Source organism: Scomber scombrus, chromosome 9 (genome assembly GCF_963691925.1).
Source record: "Scomber scombrus chromosome 9, fScoSco1.1, whole genome shotgun sequence".
NCBI lineage: Eukaryota > Metazoa > Chordata > Actinopteri > Scombriformes > Scombridae > Scomber > Scomber scombrus.
The window spans coordinates 9,628,021-9,653,668 of NC_084978.1; the positions used below are offsets into that span (position 1 = coordinate 9,628,021).

A 25,648-nucleotide genomic window follows, 5' to 3' on the forward strand; every position below is an offset into this window, starting at 1 on the left:
CAATGTTTGTTTGTTTTTTTAGCTAATTTACCGTATATCCTGTGTTTATTTGTAGTAAAGAGTAGTAGAGTAGAGTAGTAAGGCTGTGACATTCTATAACATTATGGTTAAGCTGAATAAAAGCTACATTCAGCTATATGTTATGGTCAATGGCATGACGCACCAGTGCACAGGTGTCAAATCAAAGTAATGTGAAAATTACTTCCTAACAGCACCTGAAAAAATGTTGCAAAGGCACAACCACCAAAAATATTTCAAAACACTACATGCTAGAAACTGCAAAACCATGTGACACCAAAGTACATACAAGGTCTAGGGTGGACAACATTTTTCAACCAACTTGAACATGAACTTAACACGCACCAACAAATTGCGAGCAGTAGACACAATTTGAAGTTAATAAAAAAAACACCATAATCATAGTAGTACTTTATACACCTGAAACCTACTGTATATACAATGTACTGTCCACCTGGACTTGCCTGCAGCCAAAAATACGTAGGCTTTCTGCACAACTCTCTCACAACTAATGCCATGAAACACATCATCTGTTAGTATCTTAAGGCCTGTAATTCCTCCCACTTTCTGTTGGATGACTCCTCAACTTGCCTGCTTCTGCAAGCCCCAAAAAACACATAAAAAAGGAGTTATGCAAATTGACTGTGACATAGGCAATATAACTTCCTATGTGAGTTAAAAAGCAGCACTGGGATTTGATCTACAAAAAAACGTGACCAAGAGACATTTCAAGAATTCTAGAAATACACTATCAATCTCATTAGTCATATTTGTTGGTATTGAGACCTACAGTATCCCACTGTGATATGACACTCTAACCACAGAGCTGCACAAGACCCCTGGCTGTGCATACAGAGCTGCTGAACACATTAGACACTTAATGGGCTACTTATAAAGTGTAGGAGAGAGAGATGAGGAGGAGGAGGAGGAGGAGAATTAAGGGAGGAGAGCCAAAGTCAAAGGGCATGAAGGGGGCAGGGAAGTCATTGACAATCAGATAGAGAGCTTGAAAGAAAAAGTGGAGTAAGTCAAGAGGGGAGTGAGCAAGGGGGAAGGAGGGGGGAGAAAAATGGGGAAGGAGGCAAAGAGGGAGAGGAGAGAGAGGGGTGAGCCTCCTGGAAGACATAAATAGGCCAAAGAGGACTTGGAACTTTGCAGTCACTCTTCCCGACAGCCACATCCACTGCTCTCCTCTCCCCTTCTCCTCACCTACAGCCCTCCTCTCCACTCATCTGCTGCAACCCTTCCTTCATCCGGAACCCTGAGCAAAATCAGTGAGTAGTTTCCACACCACATATTCACACTGTCACTACACAACAGCACATAGATATTTAAATTTGGAAGACTGCAGTCATGAATCTGCACAATTTGATGGAACTGGCACCTGTATTATAGAAGGATACAAAGTATGCAGGTAACATTTTTGGCAATTATTTCTGCAAGAGTGGAAACACCTGCCAACAAACATATCCTGTTTTACTTTTGCGTAAAAATCAATCAGGACCTCTTTCATTTAATACAAAATGATAAGTTACTGAGGACAGATTTTTGAATGAATAGAAAGTCTACACATTTATTTTCTCTGCATGACAAAGAATTGGATATATTAAGTTGTCTTGTTCATAATTCAATACATTAAGAATGTACATCGCTTTATGTGGATGCTGATCCTGTACGTGATGCATGTCTCACATGGGAACACTTAGCACCATTTTTTTGAGGGACACAGTCATGACAGATCATTTAAATTATACTGCCAAATGGGCAGGACCTGTGAGAGCGAACCCAAGCTATTAAAAAGTAACTGAAAGAGTTTAGGAGGTTGCAGGATGAGTGCCATGTTGCTGCTCTTTCTCTGGAGTATGAAATTCAATTTTGTATGATGATATAGTGCAGAGTGTCTTCTGGCACAATTTTATTATTATTAATTATTATATCTTTCAGACAGGAATATATAGCTCAAAAACAAAGACCAAACTATCACTATGTGCATCTAAATCAATGTCGAATCTTCTGCCAATCCCACATTATTTAAATAGTTTACAAGTCTAAACAGCACAAAGGGTTAAAGAGACTCACATGCACCACTTGATAAACCCGACACTGATGCTGCAGCCAGACGCTTTGTCAGCCCTGTCATGTCCCATATCTAATTGAGAAAAGGAATACTGCAAGTAGAGATGTCATAAATAAATAGATTATACTAGTGAAAAGCTTTTAAATGCATGTGGACAGAGGCAGTAAGTGTTGTGCGCCAAATAGATGACAGAAATCTTCTTTGGCAGGATGAAATTACCTGAATCCTTAGAATGAAAGCATATATAATTGTGCATAAAAAAGTAATCTAAAACCAGACTTCTTCGGGTGGAGCAACGACAGATTAACAACAGTGCATCAAAAGTGGCTGCTGGGAGATATTGAGTATCATGCTTTGTGTGCACTCTAATACTAACCTTCTCTGTTTTCTTTCCCCTTCCCTTTTATCAACCCCCCTCAGGCCTCCTTCATCCTCCCCAACAATCAGCCCTCTTTATAATGGACACCGCAAGGAACATCCTCTCCAACACTGAGGCGCTCTACCACCTGATCGTCATGATGCTGACACTAAGCCAAGGCGTTCATTCACTGCCTGTTCCTACGGACATTCCCATGTGCACAGCTTCAGAAACCGCCCAGTACAGCTTAACGTTTAGTGGCAAGTGGACCCAGGCAGCTTTCCCTAAACAGTATCCTGTCTACCGCCCCCCTGCACAGTGGTCTAACCTTATTGGTAAGTGCACGACAAGCTAGGTGTGGAACGATATTATAGAAAAGTACTGGGAGCAGGTATGAAACTGTATTTTAAAAAGCAGTGGAAGCCATTGAAAGGAAAAAAGACCTGATGTCAGTATGTGGGAAGTAAATTTAAAAAATATGTACTATTTGGTAAAAGTTACATTTTCTTTCTATTGGTAAGAATTAAAATATTATAATAAATATTATAATGCTTTGATTCAATATACAGGCAATCATCAAAACAATCCACTTAAGAAATGTGAAAGTGCATCACTACTGCAGATTAATACCTGTTGCATCAACTAACTGTGATCCTCTCCTTCCCCCCTTTCTGCTCTAAGGGGTGACCCACAGCTCTGACTACCACATGTGGCAGCGTAATGAGTTTGCCAGCAACGGAGTGAGGGAGTTCACTGAAAAAGGCGAGGCCTGGACGCTCATGAAGGAAGTCGAGACGTCCGGCGAACGCATCCAGAGCGTTTATGGGGTCCTCTCGGCTCCCGCTGTTGTGGAAGGCACAGGCCAGATGAACACTGAGTTTGAGGTCTTCGCCAGGCACTCCTATGTAAGTCACTCTAACACCTGGTTTCTGGGTCACGGCATCAAGTATATGAAGGGGTTTATTTGATGGTTCAATGTACATCATAAGGTGGTGTAGTGTTTTTATTTGCAAAGGTCAGAGGGCTAAAGAACTTTTTGAAAACGTTGTGAAGCCCTTTTTGATTAACCCAACGATAAGTGGACAAGCTTAGCAGATACTAATTTTTTTTTTTTTTTTTAAAACCTGGGTTATTTTCTTACATAGTAGTTGCAGCCATCATTCCTGGTAAGTATGATAACATTATACAGCTTTACAATCTAGTGTAAAGGGTAAAGAGGTTTCTAATTTGAATACATTATAAACTTATTTTGGAGGTGAATATAAAGGCCAGTGCAAATAAAAATATCATCCTAACTCTCCTGCAAACATCTATTGTACTTTGTAGAGCTACTTCATGGTTCAACTTTGACGTACCATACTTTAGTTATGGTAGGTTGAGCAGTGGAAAATTATAATGGACATTTTGTGTTCATTTACCTTCATTTTTTACTTTCAAATAAGAGATTTTAGATAAATGAGTTAAACATGATCTGTTGTGAAGTCATGTCTGTTAATGTTGCTGCATTGCCATGTCTCAACAATACAGTTATGAGGAGGTACTATGATATATACTGTAGTGCTGACAGTCAGACCTATAAAAACAAGACTAGGGTTGTAAAACAACTAACATTAGCAAAAATTCTTACTTTAATGCCACAAGTTTTGCCAAGTAATGGGTTTCCATACTGCTGTTAATTGTTGACCATAAAAACATTTATATTATGAAAAAGAGCAGCATTATGCCATTTCAACAAATTCAATGCAACAAAATGGTGTATTCGACCATTAAAACAGCTGTTTGCAAGTTTCCATAAGCTGCACCCTAAAGAGAACTTCCGAAACATAGTGAGTCTAATTTATGTCCCTACGTATTATGTAAAACTCAGCAGGAGCTGGCTGTTAAACTTCCTACCGATGAGTCTCTAGGTAGGTCATAAAGCTGAGGATATATCTGACCAAACACTCAGTTGGGCTTGGAAAAGAGACGAGACATAGTTGGGATGAATAGGGGAAACAGAGGTTTGGTTTGGAGGTGAAAGAAATGGAAAAAGGCCAGTTGGAGATTGAATACGTTCACCAACAGACTGTACTTTGGCACTGAAATGGCTGTTTCTAGGAAAGAGGGAGAATTTTTGATGATTGATTTCTCCTATCAGTGTCATTCACGTCATGAATGACACGTCATGTCATATGAGAAAGAAGTAATGCATACAGTACTTATAATAATAATGATATATCAATAAAAAAAAGTCTAGTTGATTTAACTTCAGAAGAAGGGAATTACATCCCTTCTGTATTTCCCATTCCACCCATGCCTTTCTCCTTTCTCTCCATCTCACTTTCTCTCCTTATCTCCATCTCTCACTATGACCCACCTCCTCATTTCTTTCTCTTTCTTTTTGTCCGCCTCTTTACACTCCGTCTCCTTCCCCACGCTCTACTTCCTCTTCTGCATCTGCAGCTGTCGTTTATCGTGCGGATCATTCCCAGCCCAGACTGGTTTGTGGGTGTGGATGGTGTTGATCTGTGCGATGGTGACCATTGGAAAGAGAGTGTGACGCTGGAGCTTTTCCCCTACGATGCAGGAACTGACAGCGGGTTCACCTTCTCTTCCCCCAACTTTGAGACCATCCCACAGGACAAAATAACACAGGTGGGTCAGTATGATCAGCCAACATCCATCCAACAAAGCCAAAAATGACATCAGTATGAGCAGAGTAATAATAAGCTCAAAGTTGCTTGTTATAGCTGGTGCAATTCTTAATATGTATTTCCAATTGATTACAGTCACTTTGATGATTTTGCAGTTGATACAATGACCGAACATTACAAATATTTATTGATAACACACTTAAATGCTGTGTTTGCCTATAGTTTGAACTATGCTGTTTCTTTCTAGATATGCAACATTTTAGCACAAACTTAACATCTTTAACTTATTGCCATAAGCACTGCAGTATGCTACTCAAAGTACTTAAATCATATATGCTGTGTTTCTGTTACACAAGTGATAAACTGCTATTGTGCTATAAAAGATTGATTGCCTCCTATTCATCTCTGCTATTGCTTGTCTTTTTCCCCCTCCATAGATCACCTCTTCTGTCCCTAACCATCCTGCCAACTCCTTCTACTACCCCCGCCTGAAGCACCTCCCACCCATGGCCAAGGTAACGCTGACCAAGATTAAGAAGACCAATCAGATCATCAGCCTGCCTCTGGAGCCTACACAATCCAACCAATTGCCAACAGGAAACGAGATTGAAGACACACTCATACGTAAGTCTAAGTAATATAAATTATATATATGTTCAGAATTTTCTGTTCTTGTTTGATATTAATGAAATACTTCCATCATATACACAGAAAAATACAGTTTGAAAAGAGGCCAAAGCCTATTGTAATACAGTCAAATAATAAATATAGGGCAACAACAGTATTACAGTACTTAATAATGGCTTATTGCAACCATTAAAAAAACAATGAAAGGTATTATAATTACACTACATGAATATTATAATGGATATATTTGCTAAGGCCTGTATGATATCCTTAAAATGTACCACTGTGTTTGAACTCATACTGTATTTCTTGGGAATTAAAAGATACTTTGTAGAGTTAGGGTTATAGAGCGATCTTGTTAACACATTCCTGCTGCTGCTTTCATGGTATACCTTTGATCAGCAGTTGGTGGTGATAATAAAGAAGAAAAAGACTAAAAGCTGGCTGACATGGATGCAAATGACATAAGATTTTAAGCAATAGAAAAAAAATAGCTTTTCAGAATGCTTTGAAGAAGCATTTGCATGCAAAGGTGTTCAGACCTTGAAGACTGATTCGTTGTGTTTTGGTGAGAAACACAAAATGTCACCATAACTCTATTTGCTTACTAGGAATACTAGGAATAATATACCATAAAATCTAAAACAAGCACTCAAACATAGCCGACATAATGTGCTAAAATACAGATTAGTAAGATTAACATGTACTTGCAATACTCCACCATTCCTACCCTAAGCTTAATTTTTCCATCCACTTCCATTGATGGAGATCTACCAAACAAATGTAACAGAAGAATACAAAAACTATATAAACTCTATGCTGTTCCATACTAGAAGTCAACACAATACTAGGAACCTGAGTCTTTTTCTGACTCGTATGAACCCGTTTGGGAACCATTACTGGCCACACACAAACTTAATTACTTCCAACCAGAAACCAGAGAAGCCAACTGAGTGGAGGGCATCAGAGAAAAATGAGGGCACATCTGGCATCCAATGGAACAGTCTGAAGATATGAGACTGAGAAAGTGAAAGAGCATTATTAGAAAACTATGTAGAAATTATATACATCAGCATTTGGGCAGTGCCCCTAAATGGGATGCAGACACAAATGTTTTAACAAGACCTAGATCCTTAAGATGAAGCTGGATTTACTTAACGCTGATTCGCAGATTGTTAAAATTTAAAACTCCCTGTTGTACAAATTAGCGGTAACAGTAAAAACAAAAGCCCAGCTGCAAAGAAGAATAGCTTGGAAAAATAAAGATGAAGAGTGTGTCAACATATATGTACACGTAACGCCAGCAATTCATCATTCAAACAACCTGTCTGGGTCAATGATGTTATGTCTTTAATATGATCTGGGGGGAAAATTATCTTTTGTAGACACACAAATCACCACAGAATGTTTAAATAGATGACTAGAAAAGGAAAAAGTTTTGTGGGGGGAAAAAGGGGAACAGATGGCATGTTGAGCTGGCAGGAAAGCTGACAGTGCAGTAATTGGATTCAGTGTTCAGGGTGACTGTAAAGTTTTGAGTCAGCATTACAGACTACAAGCCTGTTCCCCTGACTACCGATCAACAAACAACAGAGAGAGGCCAATAATCTGTTGGGGTTTCCTGCCCTGCTCCCAAAGCTCCATCCTACCCTTCCGCCTTTTTTGTTTTGTTTGCTTTTTTGTCGTCCTTCTATCCTTTTACTAATCTCTCCATCCTCTATATGCCTTCACCCCAGGGCTGGGAAGGTTTTTTTTAATACCAAAACAGATTGACAATCGCTTGCTCAAATTATTTCCTGTGAAATATAACATTAATGTTAAATAATATAAGTAAGCTTTGATTTTACAGCATTCATACAGCCTTTGCCATCTTCCCTCTCTCCCCCTTTTCCTAATGGACACACAAGATGACAGGAGATGTCAAAATCAGCCTCAATTTGACTTGCATCTCTCCATCCGACCGTCCATCCATGCAGCTTCCGCACCTCCACTCATCCTTCTGCTTTTCTACTCTTAGCCGACAACTCAAAGTCTGTGATACATATCATCCGTACACAAGCGCACAACAAGGTTGGCTGAGGTTTCTGGACAAGTTCACCACATTGTAGAAAGGAGGAAAGAAAGCTAAAAGAGTGCAGAGTTACACCAAACTTTCATTATTCAATAGATAATTGAAAAAAATATTGAAAAGGATTTCCCCTTTCCCTATATTCCAGATGAGGTGCCTTTTAGAAGTGCTAAAACCCCAATGTGTAGACACTGTGAAGCAGAGCTATACTTACAAAAAAGAAACATGGTCAGCAAGAAATCACTTATGTAATGCAAGGGTTGAAAAGCAGCGATTTTCTTCTATTATGTCATAGTCTTGCTTTCCATTCAAACCTCTGAAATAAAATCCTTTAAGTCACTCATAACCTCCAAACAATAGACCCAGTATACTGAAAAAGGAGTTCTTTCATGCAAAATCTAGAAAACAATGACTGCAAAATGACAAATGACTCATGAATGTTAACATGTAATGCCCCCCCTGTCTGTGCAGATACCCCTCTGGACTGTGAGGTGTCAGTGTGGTCTCCCTGGGGGTTGTGCAAAAGCAAGTGTGGAGAATCAGGCGTTCAGCACCGCACACGCTATGTCCTATTGCACTCAGCCAACAATGGATCGCCCTGCCCCCTGCTGGAGGAAGAGAGGAAATGTTTCCCTGACAACTGTTTATGACTAAGCCAGGAAAGGAGAGAAAAGAAGGAGAGGAAAGAGAGGAGAGAGAAGAAAGAAAAGAAAACCAGGAAAGGGAGAAAAGGACGAAGACGAAGAAACAACAGTAAAAGATCTGCAGTGTATTCGCTAGAGGCATAAAATTCATGAACTGGACTCCTTTCTTTCCTCCCTGGCAATGCCTTCATTTTGTAGAAATGACTGATTTATTGATCGATTATCTGACTGTCTTGACTTAAAATCAAAGAGAGATTGTCATCAATCACCAACTGGAAACAAAGTGTCATCCTCAAGTCATATTGATAGATCTGAGAGAACTCGAGAGGTGTAGTTTGGCGACATAGCTATTAGACACCAATTCCGTTTTGCAGATTATCAAAATTGTCTGGGGACATGACAATGGTGTTTTAAACATAAGTATTAACTGAAAACACATTTTCAAATTATAATTGGGTTTGGTTTGACATTTCTGAAGATCACAGACGAGTTTGCTTACAGTGGATTATAACTCCCAGCAGCTTTCATCAAGCGGATTTGGAAATAAATCCATATAAATGACACTTAAGATCTAAAATCCCCATATCCAAGAAATACTTAAAGGGGAATCCAAGAAGTATCAGATCAAGCACAGGGGAAATGAAGATGCTGCTGTGGTTCCATTAGCTGGGGTAGTGTTGACAAAATGTGAGTCAAACATGGAAATTCATGTACTATGCCACATTCAAAACATAATGTTTATGAGACATTGTGGTTGTTTTCCTGAAGACAAAGAATATATTTATTGACAGGATTTTAACCTGTAATGTACAGTATATCAAATCTGAAAGTAAGAATGTGTATTTGTTTATGCTATTGAGATATTAGTGTAATACAGAAAATAAGTTTTTGTACAAAATACTAAAAACAACAAAAAACAAAAAAATGTATGTGCTCTGTATGTTCAATAAAGTGTAAATAATATAAGATATTGTGAATTCACTGACAACCTCCTCTTGAAAAAAAGGTGGTCCTTTTTTTTTAGTCTTATTGCCAAACTCTACATGCAGAACACAATCACGGGATTCATTTTCAAGTTTCCATGTCATTGAATAAAATCCTTCTTTAGTGCCTCTGCTCAGTAATATTACTAACACGGGGTCTGCATGATCAAACTGAGCGTAGAGAGAAATGCTTTTAACTGGATGACCTGAGTTCAAGCCCCAAAGCTAGGATTCATCCTGATGAAGTGTTGGTCATAAAATGAATAAACTATTTAAAAAAAGTTTGCCAAATGTGGATTTAGCCCATATGGCTTGAAATGTCAAAGCCCTCACTACATGCTGTGACAGCCAGTGTAGCACATCCAACTATATAATAGGAGCCCAATTTAATAGACTTAAGAGAACTGAAAACGACGTCTTCTTCAGAAAAGGTTTCAGGGGACAATGAACAAAACACAATTTGAAACAGATAAAAATATGGCTGATTTTCTAAACGATATTAGTGTAAATATGTAAACCAGATAGAGCCACTTATAGCCCACTCTCCCTTCCCACCAAACAACATAGAAACCATACTGTAGATGACAGATTGAATAGCAATAAGAACCAAACATCTGGTGTAGGATGGACTCCCTACCGCTTTTAATGGTGAGGGACAGGAAAATTACTGATTGAGAATGAGGAGAAACAGAAGAGGAGTGAGTCTAACTCCAGTATGTCTGTAACAGTTTAATCAGCTAAGTCTCAGAGAAGTAACAGTAAAGTATATACTCAATATTATAAATGGTGATGAATACATTATGGTACAACATGGGATTTTATAAATGGGAATAAATGGGAAAATAAATGTAAAATTACCTTATACCGTTGCTTAGAATATACAACAAACATTAAGAGCAGTACTTTTGCCACAGAAAGTGATAGGTGGCTGTATGTGGTTCACAGAGAAATGCAAATTATCAATGATTTGTTAAAAGATGTGTTTTGTAGCAAGTTAGACAGAATTTTGAAACCGACGAGCCAGAGTGGCACTTTCAATGCTTTAATTTAGTGTTCACACTTTCTGTGAAACTACTGTGTGGGAGGAGAAGGAGATCTGATATTTTGCTTACTTATTCAACTTTTACAGATGCTAAATATGAGAGGGGATTATTCTGTGTGTGTGGGTGCTGGGGTTTACTTTAGATGACCTCATCTAAGGTAAGCATATGGTAGTCATCTATTGTATGCATTGGTTTGAATTACATTTTCCACAGGAACTGATGTGGTGGAGTTTCTCTCGCACTGCAGTAATAGAGCGACCCTGGCAATAAATAATGTGTCAGAGGTTAAGAGGTGAACATATATTTTAGTAAAAATTCTCAAGATATAAGAAAAAAGTCAGTAGGATATAAGGATGAAGGTCATGACAACTCCCCAAAATTGAGGCCAAAAGTCTCGGTCGCCCACTGGTGGCTGGCTGCAGTATAGATAAAAATATCCTGCACCCTCCATGTTAGCAGATGGAGCATAAGCTAAACTAAAAACTCAAAGAATATATCAAATACGTTCATTTTAGGTAGTTCTTATCACGTTAATGTTTGTCCAAGTACTAATTTTTCTGATAAGTTTTTTTTGAGTTATTTTATAATATAAAAAGGTGGTGTTACATAATGATTGACAGCTTTGGTAGCTGCTCTCAAACCTGTGCAGACTCTGGCTCCAAATGACATCACACACGCAAGAAAGAGATATTTTGTTCCTTTTGCATGGCAGCATGAAGTTGAGACGCATCATCCATATTTATATACAATCAACGGGTCGTACATATTCTTACGATGGAGTTTTTTAGAGAAACTGCTAAAACCTTGTTAAGATATTTAACTCATTCCTCTTGCATCTTGTTCAAAGCAATGTTTTATCCCCTAATGCACATTTCAGCATATTCCAGTTTTCATTAAGTGTAGTAAATGCAAACCAGCCACATTGTCCATATGGTAGAAACAAGTCTACTGCAGCAATAATGTGTTTTATGTCATGACTCAAAGCTCTCACATTAATATACACTAATCGGTGGACATTTGAATGTGTCCCTGTGCTTGTTCCTTCGTACTACAAAAACAGGTGACGCTGTCAAGTGGTCAGTCCCAATCAATCAGTCTTAGCAGCTTTGCTATTGGCTCCCAGGTTAACCAGTAATAAAACCAGCAGAATGTCTCGTCACACAAAACAGCACCTGTAAGTTTCTCACACTCAGTCTTTCTCCCTTACAGCCTCTCACTTTTAATATATATGCTACAGGATGCAGACATTTGGCTGTTGTAAAAGAAAAATAACAACATTTTGACCTAGCATTTGTAGATCTGTAAAAAGCTGTGACTAAAGGCCAAACATTTTGTCGCTGTCAGGGGTATTGAAATTTAAAAGCTCATTGTTAACTGAAAATGGGTTTACGAGGTACTGGCTTTCTCCTTCAGTGTTACCTGATGTTGGCAGCAGCCATGTATTTTGATCTTGGGGAACAAGAAGAAAAATGCATCATTGAGGAGATTCCTGAAGACACGCTGGTAACCGGTGAGTCCTGGAGAAGTAAAATTACTCCTGAGAGTCGTTCACAGTCTCCAAGACAGCAATAAATGTGGAATTCTGTATTGAAAAGTTGTGAAATATCATGTGATTGTTGAATCACTTAGTATTATTACTGGATATGAACTTCTATGATACTGAATGAGTGTCGTCTTAACTTCATTTAAAAAGGAGGTGCAAAGGACCTTTATAACTTTGCTAACTTCACTGCAAAGGGATTAAACGTATTAAGACTTTTGTGTGCTTATGCAACTTTTGTTTCGATAACATTTCAAGTAAATACTAATATCTATGAACATTGTATACAATGTATAATAGTGAAAAGCCAAATATGAATGCATGAATTGAATATGCTCTACAAGCTTTAATCTAATCATTATCCCAAATGTCACAAGCTGTGTACTGACCTTGGCTACTACTGTGTGTGATTGTGTACACATATGCTCTTATGTGTGGGTGTCTTTTACCCTCAGGATATTTCTTGTTGGAGCCTTGGGATTTGACGGCCTCCACCCACTCCCCTCACCTCGGCGTCACTGTGACAGTCAGAGACCCAAACCATGAGGTATTGGACTCACAGGAAAGGTTTATCACTTAGCCAGAGTCACACAAACATATGTGTGTTGATACACTAGAACATGTGCTGTCTGGTTTCCCCATCCAAAACAAACACAAACAAGACTGAAAATGTCATAAAGCTTAGTGGTGCATGATTTGATTGATGACTAGAGCATAATCATTTACATGGATTTACATCTTACAGCAAGCCTGTAACTTCATTAATGTACTATTTTATTATTGTCTTGGATCTCCAGTGTAGAAAAAATGTTTTATGGCGCAGAGCATTAGTCAGTCTATGAAATTACATTTGAATGCCAAAAAAAAGTGAATGTACATCAGCGAGACAATCTGACAGCTAAATTGGATGAGTTTTACTCTGTTTTATAGTTTTCATTTATATCATCCTTTGCTCTATCTCAGCACATGTACAGCAACTCTAAAATAAAGTAAGTTTTAGCTCAAGAATTTTTGACAGAACAAAGAGAAGCAAAATCAGATCTATAGATGAAGAAATGTTGGCTTAAGTATGTCTTTTCTGCTCTCCAGATTTTGATGACCAAACGTTACGGTAAATTTAGTAAATTTACCTTCACAGCTCACGCCTCCGGTCAGCACTACCTTTGCTTTCAAACCAACTCCACAAGGTTTTCTGTCTTTGCTGGAGAAAAGCTGGTGAGACCTGTTGACACACACAAAACATATAATCATAAAAAAAGAGAGAAAGATGCAGTAATACATACAATTTACCTAGTTTAAGTACACTAATGACAATGTTAAAATTCTGCCATGACACACCTTTCTGAGAATAATCCCTGAATTTATGCCCATTTTACTACACAGAAGCTACATTTGGACGTTCAGATGGGCGAGCACTCAATTGACCCCAATGTTGACAGGACCAAACACAACATGGAGAGTCTGGAAACCAACCTCAATCATCTCATTGATCAAATGATGCACATCACAAGGCAACAGGAGTACCAGAGGGTAAATAACAAGTGCTTTTGCTGTCTTGGCTGAAAATGTGACAATTTCATAACATGACAATAGGATAGTAGTAGGACAGAAATAGTGTGGTAACAGCTTATATAAAGAGTGATTGACTTTAACCCTTTTTTTGTCCCCTTTTATTATTCAGGAGAAGGAAGAGACATTTCGTCAGATCAGTGAGGACACCAACAGTAAGGTGTTGTGGTGGGCCGTGGTGCAGACCTCCATTCTTCTATCGGTTGGTTTCTGGCAGATGAAACGACTCAAAGATTTCTTCATCGCCAAGAAGCTGGTCTGATGACAACCACTGACCTGTCAATGCTGTACCTGTTCCCTTCACTGCATGTACTGCCCACTCTTGTACAGTACTGTGTTATATCTTGTAATAATAATACCTTATGGCTTGAAATATCTGAACTAAAAACTCCCATTGTCAAACAACCTGTGACATAGATATATGAGGAAAAGAGTGAAAATTACTGTATGTTAAAAATAAATAAATAAATAAAAACTTTGAAAATATTGGTTGTGTGTTGGTTGTGTGCATTAAACATTACTACAGTATTTAAATGGTGTATTCTCCTTCTTTGTGCACGTATGTGGCTCTAATTAAAACCAGGCTTGAGTTCACTGCAACCTTGTTTAGTTTGAGCTAACATGAACACAGCAAGGTTATACATTTCTGTTAAAGCACTTCAGTAATTAGTTTTGTCTACTTAGTGGCTCCATAAAGAGAAATTTAACAAGGCATACAGGACTTTACACCACAAATACAAGTGTAACACGCAACCATATCAAAGCCCATTTCCGACAATGCGATGAAAAAAAATCCTGCAAGGCAATATAATGAGAAACTTTCTCAAAATAATGACTTAGTATCTCAAAATAACGACTTAGTATCTTAAAATAATGAGATATTATCACAAAATAATGACTTAGTATCTCAAAATAACGACTTAGTATCTCAAAATAATGAGATACTAATAAGTCACAAGATAAGTCATTATTTTAAGATACAAATCATTATTTTGAGATAGTATCATATTATTTTAAGATACAAATCATTATTTTGAGATAGTATCTCATTATTTTAAGATACTAAGTCATTATTTTGAGATAGTATCTCATTATTTTAAGATACTAAGTCATTATTTTGAGATAGTTTCTCATAATGGGCTTCCATACAACTGCTTTAAAATAAAGGTTTGAATGTAAAGTATTTCGTTATTATTTCTCATTTTATGGAGTATGAATTTTGATGCAATTTACCTGACATTCAAATTATTTAGAGAATTGCTGATATTTTTTAACATCAGCAATGGACAATTGTCTCTTCTCCAATGTTGATGGACATGAAAGACAATTAAGTGATATTACTTAGTGTATTCAAAGCATAAATCACGTTATTCCTCTGTGCCATAGACCTCCAATGTTGTCCAAAAACTATTAAAAACACGAGATCTCAAAATAATGAGATACTAACAAGTCATAAGTCATTGTTCTCATTACAATGGGCTTCCATAAAACCACTTTAAAATAAAAGTTTGAATGGAAACAGTTTTGTTATTATTTCTCATTTTATAGTATGAATTTTGATGCAATTTAACTGACATTCAAATTATTTACCTTGTGAATAAATATACCTCCAATGTTGTCCTAAAAAACTATTACAATAATGAGACACTAATAAGACATACGATAAGTCATTATTCTCATAATAATGGGCTTCCAAACAATACAATACATACATAAATAAAAGTTTGAATGGAAACTATTTTGTTATTATTTCTCATTTTATAGAGTATGAACCTTGATGCTATTTACCTGACACTCAAATGATTGACCTTGTGAATAAATGTCTCTTTCCTCTGAGGAAGACTAGCTAGACGGCTAACAGCGTTGACGTAACTGACGTAACTGACGTTGTAACGTGCTGATAAACTTCAACATAGTAAATAAACAGTTGGGCTGATAAATTCAATGTAACTTCTGATTAATTAACAATCCAACGACGGAAAAAAAACTAGTAAGATAACTCTACTAAGCATTTGGCTTATTTTTAGTCAGGACATAATATCAAGAAGAGCTGCTTCTAGCTTAAATTAGCATGAACAATCACATGCTACGGGATTAATCCACATAACAGGTAACTTTGATGTAATAAATCTACTGTTTATCTATCTAAATGTATTAAGATTAGGAGTTATTAAGGTGGCTATAACAGAAAAGGGTTTAGAAAGATGTAATGCTACCTTACTTTATGTGATAGCTGTAACAATGCTGCCACTTAGCTGATATAGCTAACCATAGTTAACAATAAGAGTTAGCCTTTGGAAAGTTGCTGGCTGGTTAACCTTATCTTTTTTTCTTTCTTTTTTATTCTGCAGGTGGTGAAATGTCTTACTGGATCTGCTGCAACTCCTGCTTTCTTCCCCCCAGTGCTGACTGCAGACTGGCTGTGACATCCTGCGGACATGTCATCTGCAGTGTTTGTTATCAGAAAGGTGGACACACAATAAAATCACTAAATGAAGTCAAAGCAGTTGATGTGGATATGTTTAGGATGTAGCTGGGCAGGTCAAATCGTGAGTAAACAGGGACATCTGTTGGATTTGAGGTGATACTGCACATCTGATCACTCAAATCAGGCAGATCATTCAACCAGGACCTTTTAATTAAATATTCCCATCACTAAAACCCCTCAGATAGACACAAACAAGCTCCCTCTTTAATTATATTTCCCCCAAGGGATCCGTATTTGAGTACTTGTTGTCAAATTGGGTTTGCTCTTGCCCTTTATATTATAGAGAGGAAAAGGAAATCTCTCGTCCAGCCATGCTCCATCACTCTTCAAATAAAAATAAATGACACCATTCAACATTTAATATCAAGTCCTTCAAGTACCCAAATACCCTTAATCCCAGATTGACACCAGTTTTTAAGCCAGTTATAATATAAATAGGTCACTCTGTTTCTGATGGGTGTCATCTCAGTCAAACTCTCAAGTTAAACAATATTTACATTGGGTCACTGGGATAGACCCAGGGGTTGCACATAATTTTGGATTCAGGCTAAAATATGTTGACTTTAACTTTGTGTTCAGTGCTTGTCATTAATCAGTAATTGAATTGTCGCTCTACATGTCGTGTATTTGATATGAGCCTTAAGGAGACGATGCATTTTTTATTCTTTTGTATTTTTTTGGTTTCAGGTAAGCAAGGCAACTGTTTAATATGTGAGGCCAAATGCCAAGTATCACCTCTCTCTGACAAAGTAAGTAATCTCATATTTTTCCTCTTTTAAATTACATATTCATGTAACTTGTCTGCATGTGATAACACCACAATTAAAAACCTCATAAACAGATTGACATGATTTAATAACCCTACTGAAGAAATGTCTTTTTTTGTTTCAGAGCAGCTCTGAGGTGAAGGCCCTGTTCTCCGACATCAGCCTTGTGGCAAATAAACACTTCACGGAAATCAACAAAGTTTGGTCATTTTCTTTTTTCACATCATATGACTGAATGAACAGATATTTGATGATTTTTGGACATGATAGTGTTAAGATGCAGTTATTAGAATATTTAAACATTGACAACAGTTTGTTACTCAGTTTAAAATAATTTATGTACTAGAAGTTTTTAAAGTATATATACGTGCACATATGTATATTTTTATATAACTTATTACAGACATCACATAATGTTGTCTTCCTTTTCCTCAGGTTATAATGTTCCAGGCAAGACATCAAAAGAGACTTTTGTCTCACTACCAGAAAAGGGTAAGAGAGAGAGAAAGAGGTTTGATGCTAGGGTTGGGCAATAAATCAATATTATATCGATATCGTGATATGTGATTAGATATCATGTTAGATTTTGGGTCTAAGAAGACCATATCGTGATATGTTGTTGACTTTTCTTGCTTTTTAAAGGTGGCATTAGATTGAACTGATGTAATTATCTGATTTACCAGACTGTTCAAGCTGCTGTATTATCTGCCTTTTCCCACTTACTCATTATATCAACATTACTGATTATTAATCATCAAAAATCTTGTTGTGTAAATATTTTGTGAAAGCACCAGTAGTTAGCCCTACAATATTGTTGCAATATCGATATCGAGGTATTTGGTGAAAAATATTGTGATATTTGATTATGTCCATATCGCCCAGCCCTAATTGATGCTATTCCAAAAATATGTATACGTTGAAAGCCAGTGTGACATTAAAAAAAACACTAACCATGTTGAAAGGATTAGTTTTTTACTCTAGTAAATGCTGTCTAAAATGGATATACTAAATTCTACTGATAGTATAGTTGCACCAGCTTTACTAGTGTGTCACTAACCAACCTTACAGAATGAGAAACTAGAGGATGTGATAGTCAAGATGAAGCAAGAAATGCAGCAGATGACAAAGTAAGTTAAATCAGCAGGATGCATGATGTATTTTCATATGAATTTCTTAACTTTAGTTCATGAAAAGTTGGATTCCTTTCGAAGTTTTCTTTTTTTTCCTGTCAAAGGAAGCTGAATGAACAGAGTGCCTACATCACTAAGCTGGAAAACTCTCTTCAGCATCAGAGGTACAGCATATTTTTTTGTGAAATAAAAGAGCAAAAGAAAGCTCAATGAGGACCTAAGGAGGTTAAATTGGCAATTATTTGGGATTAAATGCTAGTGTGTGTTTTCTGTGGGATTGTAAACACCTCAGCATATAAAGTTATTTACAACTAGCTTGGTGTTACTACTCCTCTTACACTAGGTGGCGCTCTTGGCACATCTATTCCTGGCCTGTTAATATCAGGCTTGAAACAGGTTAACAGGTCAAGTTTTTAAGTTGCCAGAAAAGCTATCTCTTATAAGTATTTATCTCTAAGTATTTATGCACAAGTTAAAATAACCTGAAGATCTCTATCATTCACCCACAGTATCATGTGTGAGTGCTGCAACTAAGTCCCTTTTAAATGTTGTGTAAAATACGACATGCTGAAAGGGGGAAAAAAAACCCTGATTCAAATATCTTGTAAGAAATATTTGAAATATTTAAATATTGTTTGACTTGAGGTCACCTTTAGGGGAAAGAAGGTCCTCTGTTATTATCCTATTTGAGATTTTAAACTGACAACTATGTATTAGATCCAGGTATCAACTCTATCTTTTTTGGAAATTGATTGAACTTGTTTTTTTTCCTGTTCACATTCAGTGCTAAAGCTTCATCAGTGTCCCAGATGAGCCACAGTTCCCATACTCCACAAGGACATAAGACGGGTAAATAACAGTCTAGAATATATAGAAAACACTCTGTACTGTGTTTATTATTTATAAAGACAAAATATATAATTGTATTGTGCGTATGCATGATATAAAGTACATGATGATGTACTGTATTCAAGACCAAGTCCAAATCAAGATTGGGCCCAGAAACACAAAATAGTTTCTACTCAGAGTTCTGTTACTGTTGTTCATATTGAGTGACTGATATTCAAGAGGATGTCTGCCTAAACGTTTGTGTTATTTGCTGAGATTTTGACTACAACTTTGACCAAAGATGATAACAGGTGAGACCGTTGATCAACATTTTAAAACATCCAACATTATAGGAAAAATGTTGTGATCCAGACTCTCAAACATGACAGTATTACACTTCTGATTTTAAGTGTACTTCACTTAAATCACTTTGAAATACAAATAGACATCTTTGAATTTTTACACTACATGATTCAACATTAAGATTTGTTCTGGTGGTCAAGTGTAGTCAGTATGACTACAGAATGATAAAAATGTATAGCCAAGCATGATGGGCTAGTTTCTGGAACAAAAGGCTCATTTAGCAGATTTATGTGGCAACGCCAGAACTCACTGTTTAGTAGCCTCATCACTGCAGCTTGTATATTCATAGATTAATTGGATAACCACTAATGCCTTTTCATTCATAACATGATACAGTGGTTGTTAACAGCGTGTTACACTTTCTTGTTTCAGTCCTACAGATCCCATATAACTCCCCAATCTCCCTTTCAAGACACTCCTCAACTACTAATGTGTGAGTATTATCCCTTTCTAACTTTTCACTATATTTATTCACATCACTAACCTCCTCTGGATCTCAGTTCATCTTTGATTTGCTCTCCTTTCACCCTGTCACATGCTTTGTTTTTTTTACTCTGCCCTTCTTTACCTAACACCATGCCCCAGACCTTATTAGATAAGAGGGAGAGAATGTAGGAGGTATTTCACAGAGCAAACAAGCTATATCCCAGGTTCAGCCCCCATGTCTTATGTTAGCTTTAGCTGCTGTATAGCTTTGCCCTGCCCTGCGGCTATCTACACACACACACCTGAATAAGCTAAGCTTTGCTTGGGTTTAGTCAGGAATCCCTATTGGGTTTCCTAGACACCATTGACACAGGATTGATTGGCTGCCCGAGTTTAATAGCGTAAATGTTGTTTTATCCCCAGCGCCTTTAGATTCTTCTACTGAGCGAAAGCACTGTAGGTGATGGATAGCGGATATTAACCCCATTTGCAGTGTTACTACCATTCCAGCAGGGTTAATTAATTTTTTATTTAAATATTTTAAAAGTAAGTTGAGTACCTTATTACTTATACTTACTGTTTTGTTTTAATTAGAAGCTTGATTAAGTCTAAAAAAAAAATAAGAATTAGTTAAATTTAGAGAAGCCCCAAGACCAATGGTATTTTGCAGGGTTTCCCAAGCTTTGGAGACATCTACAGTTTTTTCAGTAAGATAATCACCTAAACAAGTATTATATAATGAACAGGAACCTAATATTATACCAATTATTAATTATAATTCATAAATGTCAGAATTATATTTTTTAGAAAGGAAACGAATACTTTTATTTGTTTGTTTTCTGTGTCAATCAATTGGTGTTGATTTACTGTTGATCTGTATTGTTTCTGAATTTTCCATTTGTTTCTCAAAATAAGACATTTTGAGACAAATTATGAGACTGATGGGCCTGTAAAATTTATGTTTTTGTCGAAGTTCAGTATGATTATTGTTTTTGATTCCTGTAAATACCTGTAATTTACTGAAGTGTGTGAGGAAATGGGTTTTGCATTCCCCTTGAAGGAGAAAGTGTCAGTATTTCACACAATGTCTATCACACCTCGGCATATATAGAAATTTTGCTAGGTGTACAAAAAAAATCTCAGGCACCACTGCAGTGTTCAGCCAACTGAATGCAACAGGACTAATGAAGTGTGCTCTCCTGTCTGGCAGCACTGAAAACATGGAGGTGGATGAAAGGAGTCTGTTCAGGAAAGTGAGTTCCATTATAGTTTTAATATAATACCTGAGCTCTGTGAAGAACATACAGCATTGCAATTTAATTTATGACTTAAGTACATAGAGGGGGGAAAAAGTACTGAAAGAGAAAGCACATAAAAAGCCCAGATTTGCGATGTTCCTCTCTGTGTCTCTCTTTCAGACTAACACTGTCCCCAGACTGTCATTAATCAGTCCTCCACAAGATGGACGAATGGGTATGTGCTTTACTCTTCCTGTTATAAAACCTTTGTTTTTGGTATTAATTACAGGAAGAACTGTATTCTGTGTCTGCATAGAGTGTTATACTGGTAATTTTAGGTTTAGTGGTTCGACACCCCCCTTTGTTAAATGTGTATACACACTGAAGACACATTTGGAAATCTCATGTTATGCCACCTAGGATATAACACAATCAAGCCTCTGTGTGTCTTGTCTCTCCTCTGATGAAAGTATGTGTCTAGAATTGCACGTTTATGAATGAGGTGCCACACTGAAACAGACATAATCGCACTGTAATCATCTGACAAAACCATCCTGCAACCCAACCTGTGTTTTGGGGTTATATACCCCGTGGTTGACCACCCAGAGTGATTAAACTAATACAGATGTTGTCTTTTGTTATGTTTAGAATTATCTCTGCTGAGTTTCATCTCTCTGATTATGTGATTTAGTCTCTTAAGGGATTGGACTTCCGATGTTGGGAATAAATTAGGTGACAGACCTCAAATGCTATTAGGGATTGTGTAGCTACTCACTATGTCTGTGTGAGTGTTTGGTTAAATAAATATTGTATTGAAGAAAATCATAATATTTAACCAGCAGCAGATTGATTGGACTGTTTAAAATACTTACAGTTTATTTCATTTATGGTTATTACTAGATAAGGATGACATGAGTCATTTATAGAGAAACTGTATGTCAGGCTTGTGAACATGGCATAGATGTTTTTCCCTTTTAGGAAGTAACCTCTAATGTAAGTTTGTGTGAAGTGAACACTGTGAGATACTAATTACTCTGGAAAATGACTCACTTATTTATCTTGCCTTCCTGGAGGATTTTCCAAATAAAACCTGCAGAGAGCTCATGTGAAGGCGAGACACATAAGCCTATAATGATCCTGAAACATCTCATGCATTCCTAAAATTGTTACAAGCCATTATCATCTGCATGACTTGTGTGAAGCATTAACCATGGATCTGTCCGGTGTTATGTTTAGGCACCATCCCACACAGGTCATCCAATCAAAACACACCAGCTAACAACTCAGCACGCTCAGCCACAGTCAGGTGACTCATTTCCTTCATCATAGGCAACTTGTTAATGTTAAAGTAATGTAGAATAATCCTAACTTTCTATTAAACAGTAACTGTCTATGGTCAAAGCTAAATTTAATACAATTATTAGATTTTGTAAAGTGAAGAAATGTGTGTGTCACTATTCCAACGAGCATACTTTTTGACATGAGTTTTAAGTCGTTGCATTTTGATACAAATAGTAGTTTTAAGTTATGGAGAATTTGGAAACTTAGAAGGTTGCAATCAACTTTATGTTGATTTTGCTCTGATTACTGATGGCCGGTATGTGGCATCACATGGCTAGAAGCACCCTGTGTGCATGGACTCTCTGGTTAACTTTAATTGGAAACAGTTTTCGGAGCAGCCTGGAGTTGGTGAGAACATCTCTCTCTGAACCACGGTTACAGGAGCAACCTTTTGTTCACATTAGTTTATAATGTTGTTATGAATGTAAATATTAATTAAAGATTGCTATATGAAGAATAAGCTGAAATACAACTACACCCTCTTCTCCTCTTCCAGTCGTTTTCAAGGAATGCCGATGACCCCAGAGATGTCATATGGCCAGAGTTCTGGGTGGAAGTCTCCCATCTTCAAACCTCCGCCCTCCTTCAGACACTCCTCTATGTCTTCCCTGGTCTTCCCCCCTTCTTTAACAAACACACACACATAAACTATCACGAAACCTCTAGAAGAACCACACCTGACCACTGACATGTTTCTTGAGGTATTTATGTGTCTCATGACCAAAAATGAGTCACCAGCCTGTTTGTAGTTGTGTTTTAATGACCTTGAATTCACAAGTAAAATTAAATGTTTTTAGCTTGAATCTATTATATTGTATATTGTATTGATAACTCAGATTCTGTGGTGTTGAATTGTACGTTTAAATTGATTAAACTGATAAAATAATGACACAAGCCTTGTTCCTGTTTTTTGGATCAGGTTAACTTTCAACCTGACATCATACTGCAGATATTAAGATGAAATTGAGTACAGTTATTTCTGTGATGGTGACTGGTCATGTAGTCACAGGTTATTTGTTTACATAATTATTTAGCCGAGTTATTTTGAAAGTGAATTACTTGCAGTAATCCAGCAGAGAGACCCACAGGCCAACAGAGTCTTACAAGCCTTTATTCGACGGCACAGTTTGACGTGCTACACCAGCACCTGTTCAATTTACAAAGATAAACTGGGATTATGTTCACAAAAAATATGTCAATTTACTGGATTCTACAAGAAGGCATGAGTACACTTCAAGGTTGACAGAGTCATGCTTCAAAAGGCCTCAGGGCACAAGTGCTGTAGTGAAAAAACTCCCGGCCTGCTGGATGTAACTTCTGACTTGTGATTTCACCCTCAAATGTGTTACAAAACAGCTGCAAGTGAAGGCAAAGAAAAGTGTAGCCATATAGAAACATGATATCACCTGAAGTCATCGTAGCAAAGAAAAGCTGATGCGGTGAAGCGGGTGGTGAGGACGTCCAGATGTGTTCAGACAGGTAGATTTTGTGTTTGTCGACCTGCATTTTTTTTCTTCTTTTCCTCCTCTATTGTCCCCGATTGTCAGGGCGGTGAATGGTGTCTATTGAAGAGGGCTCAGGTGTGACTGTGTGTGTGTGTTTTCTAGGTCTGTGCACGCTATATTCAGGCACTTACTAGCGTGTGGGTGTGTGTGAAGTTAGAGTATTGTAGAGAGTCAGTAGGCCTGATCCTCCTCTGCGCTTCAGTGAGATTTGAACTCGTTTCCTGTTTTTTAAGGTCCACTTAGAGAGAAATGGCTCCCTGAGGCAGACTAAGCTGTCATGGTGTCACACACTGACAGGGAGAAGACTAAATCAGAATAATCTCTCCCTCATGCACGCACGCACACACACATACTGGGTCATCTCTTGGGTAGCTTTCACAATACCAGCAATAACATGTGTTGCACCTTTCTTTCTTTCTTTCTTTTTTAAAATGTCATAACTTATAATTCTTTACACTTATGGATCCTCACACACTTTCTCCATCTCACTTTTCACACTTTGCATCTCTCTCACTTGCTCACTTTCTCTTCTGCACACACACACACACACACACACACACACACACACACACGCACACACACACTCACACACACCTCTGTATGGCTCCAGGCTGTACAAATGAGCCCTGCCACTTCAGAGAGCTAAAGAAAACTATTCTGATGTCAGTGGTAATTATTCAGAAGCGTGTTCTCACAGCTTGTCCTCCCCTCCCTCCCTCCCTCTCTCTCTCTCTCCCTCTCTCAGTCTCTCCCTTTCTATCTCCATCTTTCTGTGTGTGAGAGAGAAGCTTCTCACTTAATCTGATCCAGATTTCACACTTTGTCACTCAGTATTTCAGTCTTGAACCTTTGGTGCTGTAAGTGTAATCCCCTCCAGGCAAGACATGACATGAACTAAATGATTTCACACTGGAGCTATTTGTCTTTCTGAGTTGTGCAGAAAGTGTTGCTGTGTAGGCCTACAGAGTATAATCTGTGATGCCCATCAGGCTGAAAACAGCAAAAAAAAAGACCAATGAAGACCTTCTTGTTTGACAAGTAACAAAAAAAGCAACAGAGAGGTTTATTTAAATGTTTATATGTATATCTTGATCCACAAAGAAACCAAATATACCAAAACTACTTCCCATGGGTCACACGATAATTTTGAGATGTGATTAAATGATTAACAAGAACGTAAAGAAGAATAATTGAATGTTTGATGCACACAATAATATTCATTTTATCCTTTACTTGCTGAATAGTTTTACCACTTCATAATTTAACAAACTTTAAAGAGCAACTTCACCCAGACAGTCCAAGTTTTACTGATGCCCAGTAGTTTAACTTCTCACCTTTTGACAGTGATGCAGAAGTGCACTCTGGGGTATGTCAGTAGTACACTTTGACGTCACTGTCGGCTTTGGTTCAGATGCATCAGAGCACACTTCAGACCGCACCCAACCAGTCAGAGTTGAAACAGGCTTTCAACCAGGGAGGTCGAACTGGTCACACCTCATAGCTATACTCGTATCTCACCTGTGACAAGAGGTCACAAGGGGTCACAAAAAGGTTGGACGCCAGTGGTCTAGAGCATCCTGGTGCGTCATTTCCTAGAATATGCTCCATTTACATCCAGGCATGCTATAAAGCATTTCTCTTCCCCTAAAAGCAACTTATAGCCATCACATGGCAAAAATCTCCCAAAGTCATCCATATATGACAACGACACAAAGACTGCCTGTTAAAGGATAAGACTGGTGATGTTCTCTAGTTTTCCTAATGTCAACAAATCATCAAACAACTAATAAACACATATTACAGAGCCACAAAGTTAAACTGGAAGACATTTCAAGTTCAAGTTCAAGTTCAAAGGTCTTTATTGTAAATCCTGCTACATATACAGGACGTGTAGAGGATTGAAATTATGTTTCTCTCAGACGGTGCGGTAGACGAAAAAAAATAAAATAATAATAATAATAATTATAAAGTGGTTTGTGCTGTTTTGTGTGAGTGTGAGTGT

At 37.5% G+C, this 25,648-nt stretch overlaps 3 protein-coding genes across 3 annotated transcripts; all 3 read left to right on the forward strand.

Annotated features, from left to right (window-relative positions):
• Positions 1 to 1,147: 1,147 nt before the first annotated feature.
• Positions 1,148 to 9,377, forward strand: spon2b (spondin 2b, extracellular matrix protein). The gene is made up of 6 exons (XM_062425668.1): positions 1,148 to 1,292; positions 2,516 to 2,788; positions 3,135 to 3,358; positions 4,896 to 5,087; positions 5,524 to 5,710; positions 8,253 to 9,377. Exons 2-6 carry the CDS (start codon positions 2,554 to 2,556, stop codon positions 8,429 to 8,431), a joined length of 1,017 nt encoding a protein of 338 aa, XP_062281652.1. The 5' UTR covers positions 1,148 to 1,292; positions 2,516 to 2,553; the 3' UTR covers positions 8,432 to 9,377.
• A 2,454-nt stretch (positions 9,378 to 11,831) lies between these two features.
• On the forward strand, positions 11,832 to 13,822 carry si:ch211-255i20.3 (transmembrane emp24 domain-containing protein 11). The gene is made up of 5 exons (XM_062426212.1): positions 11,832 to 11,961; positions 12,447 to 12,538; positions 13,081 to 13,206; positions 13,375 to 13,521; positions 13,673 to 13,822. The coding sequence occupies exons 1-5, from the start codon at positions 11,832 to 11,834 to the stop codon at positions 13,820 to 13,822; spliced, it is 645 nt and encodes a 214-aa protein (XP_062282196.1).
• A 2,097-nt stretch (positions 13,823 to 15,919) lies between these two features.
• LOC133985926 (probable E3 SUMO-protein ligase RNF212) lies at positions 15,920 to 22,872 on the forward strand. Its single transcript, XM_062425670.1, is given in 12 exon segments — positions 15,920 to 16,028; positions 16,736 to 16,797; positions 16,940 to 17,014; positions 17,251 to 17,307; positions 17,884 to 17,942; positions 18,050 to 18,109; positions 18,730 to 18,794; positions 19,509 to 19,569; positions 20,773 to 20,854; positions 20,981 to 21,035; positions 22,037 to 22,106; positions 22,638 to 22,872. Coding segments are annotated over 12 exon segments (906 nt in total). The 3' UTR covers positions 22,789 to 22,872.
• Positions 22,873 to 25,648: the final 2,776 nt, after the last annotated feature.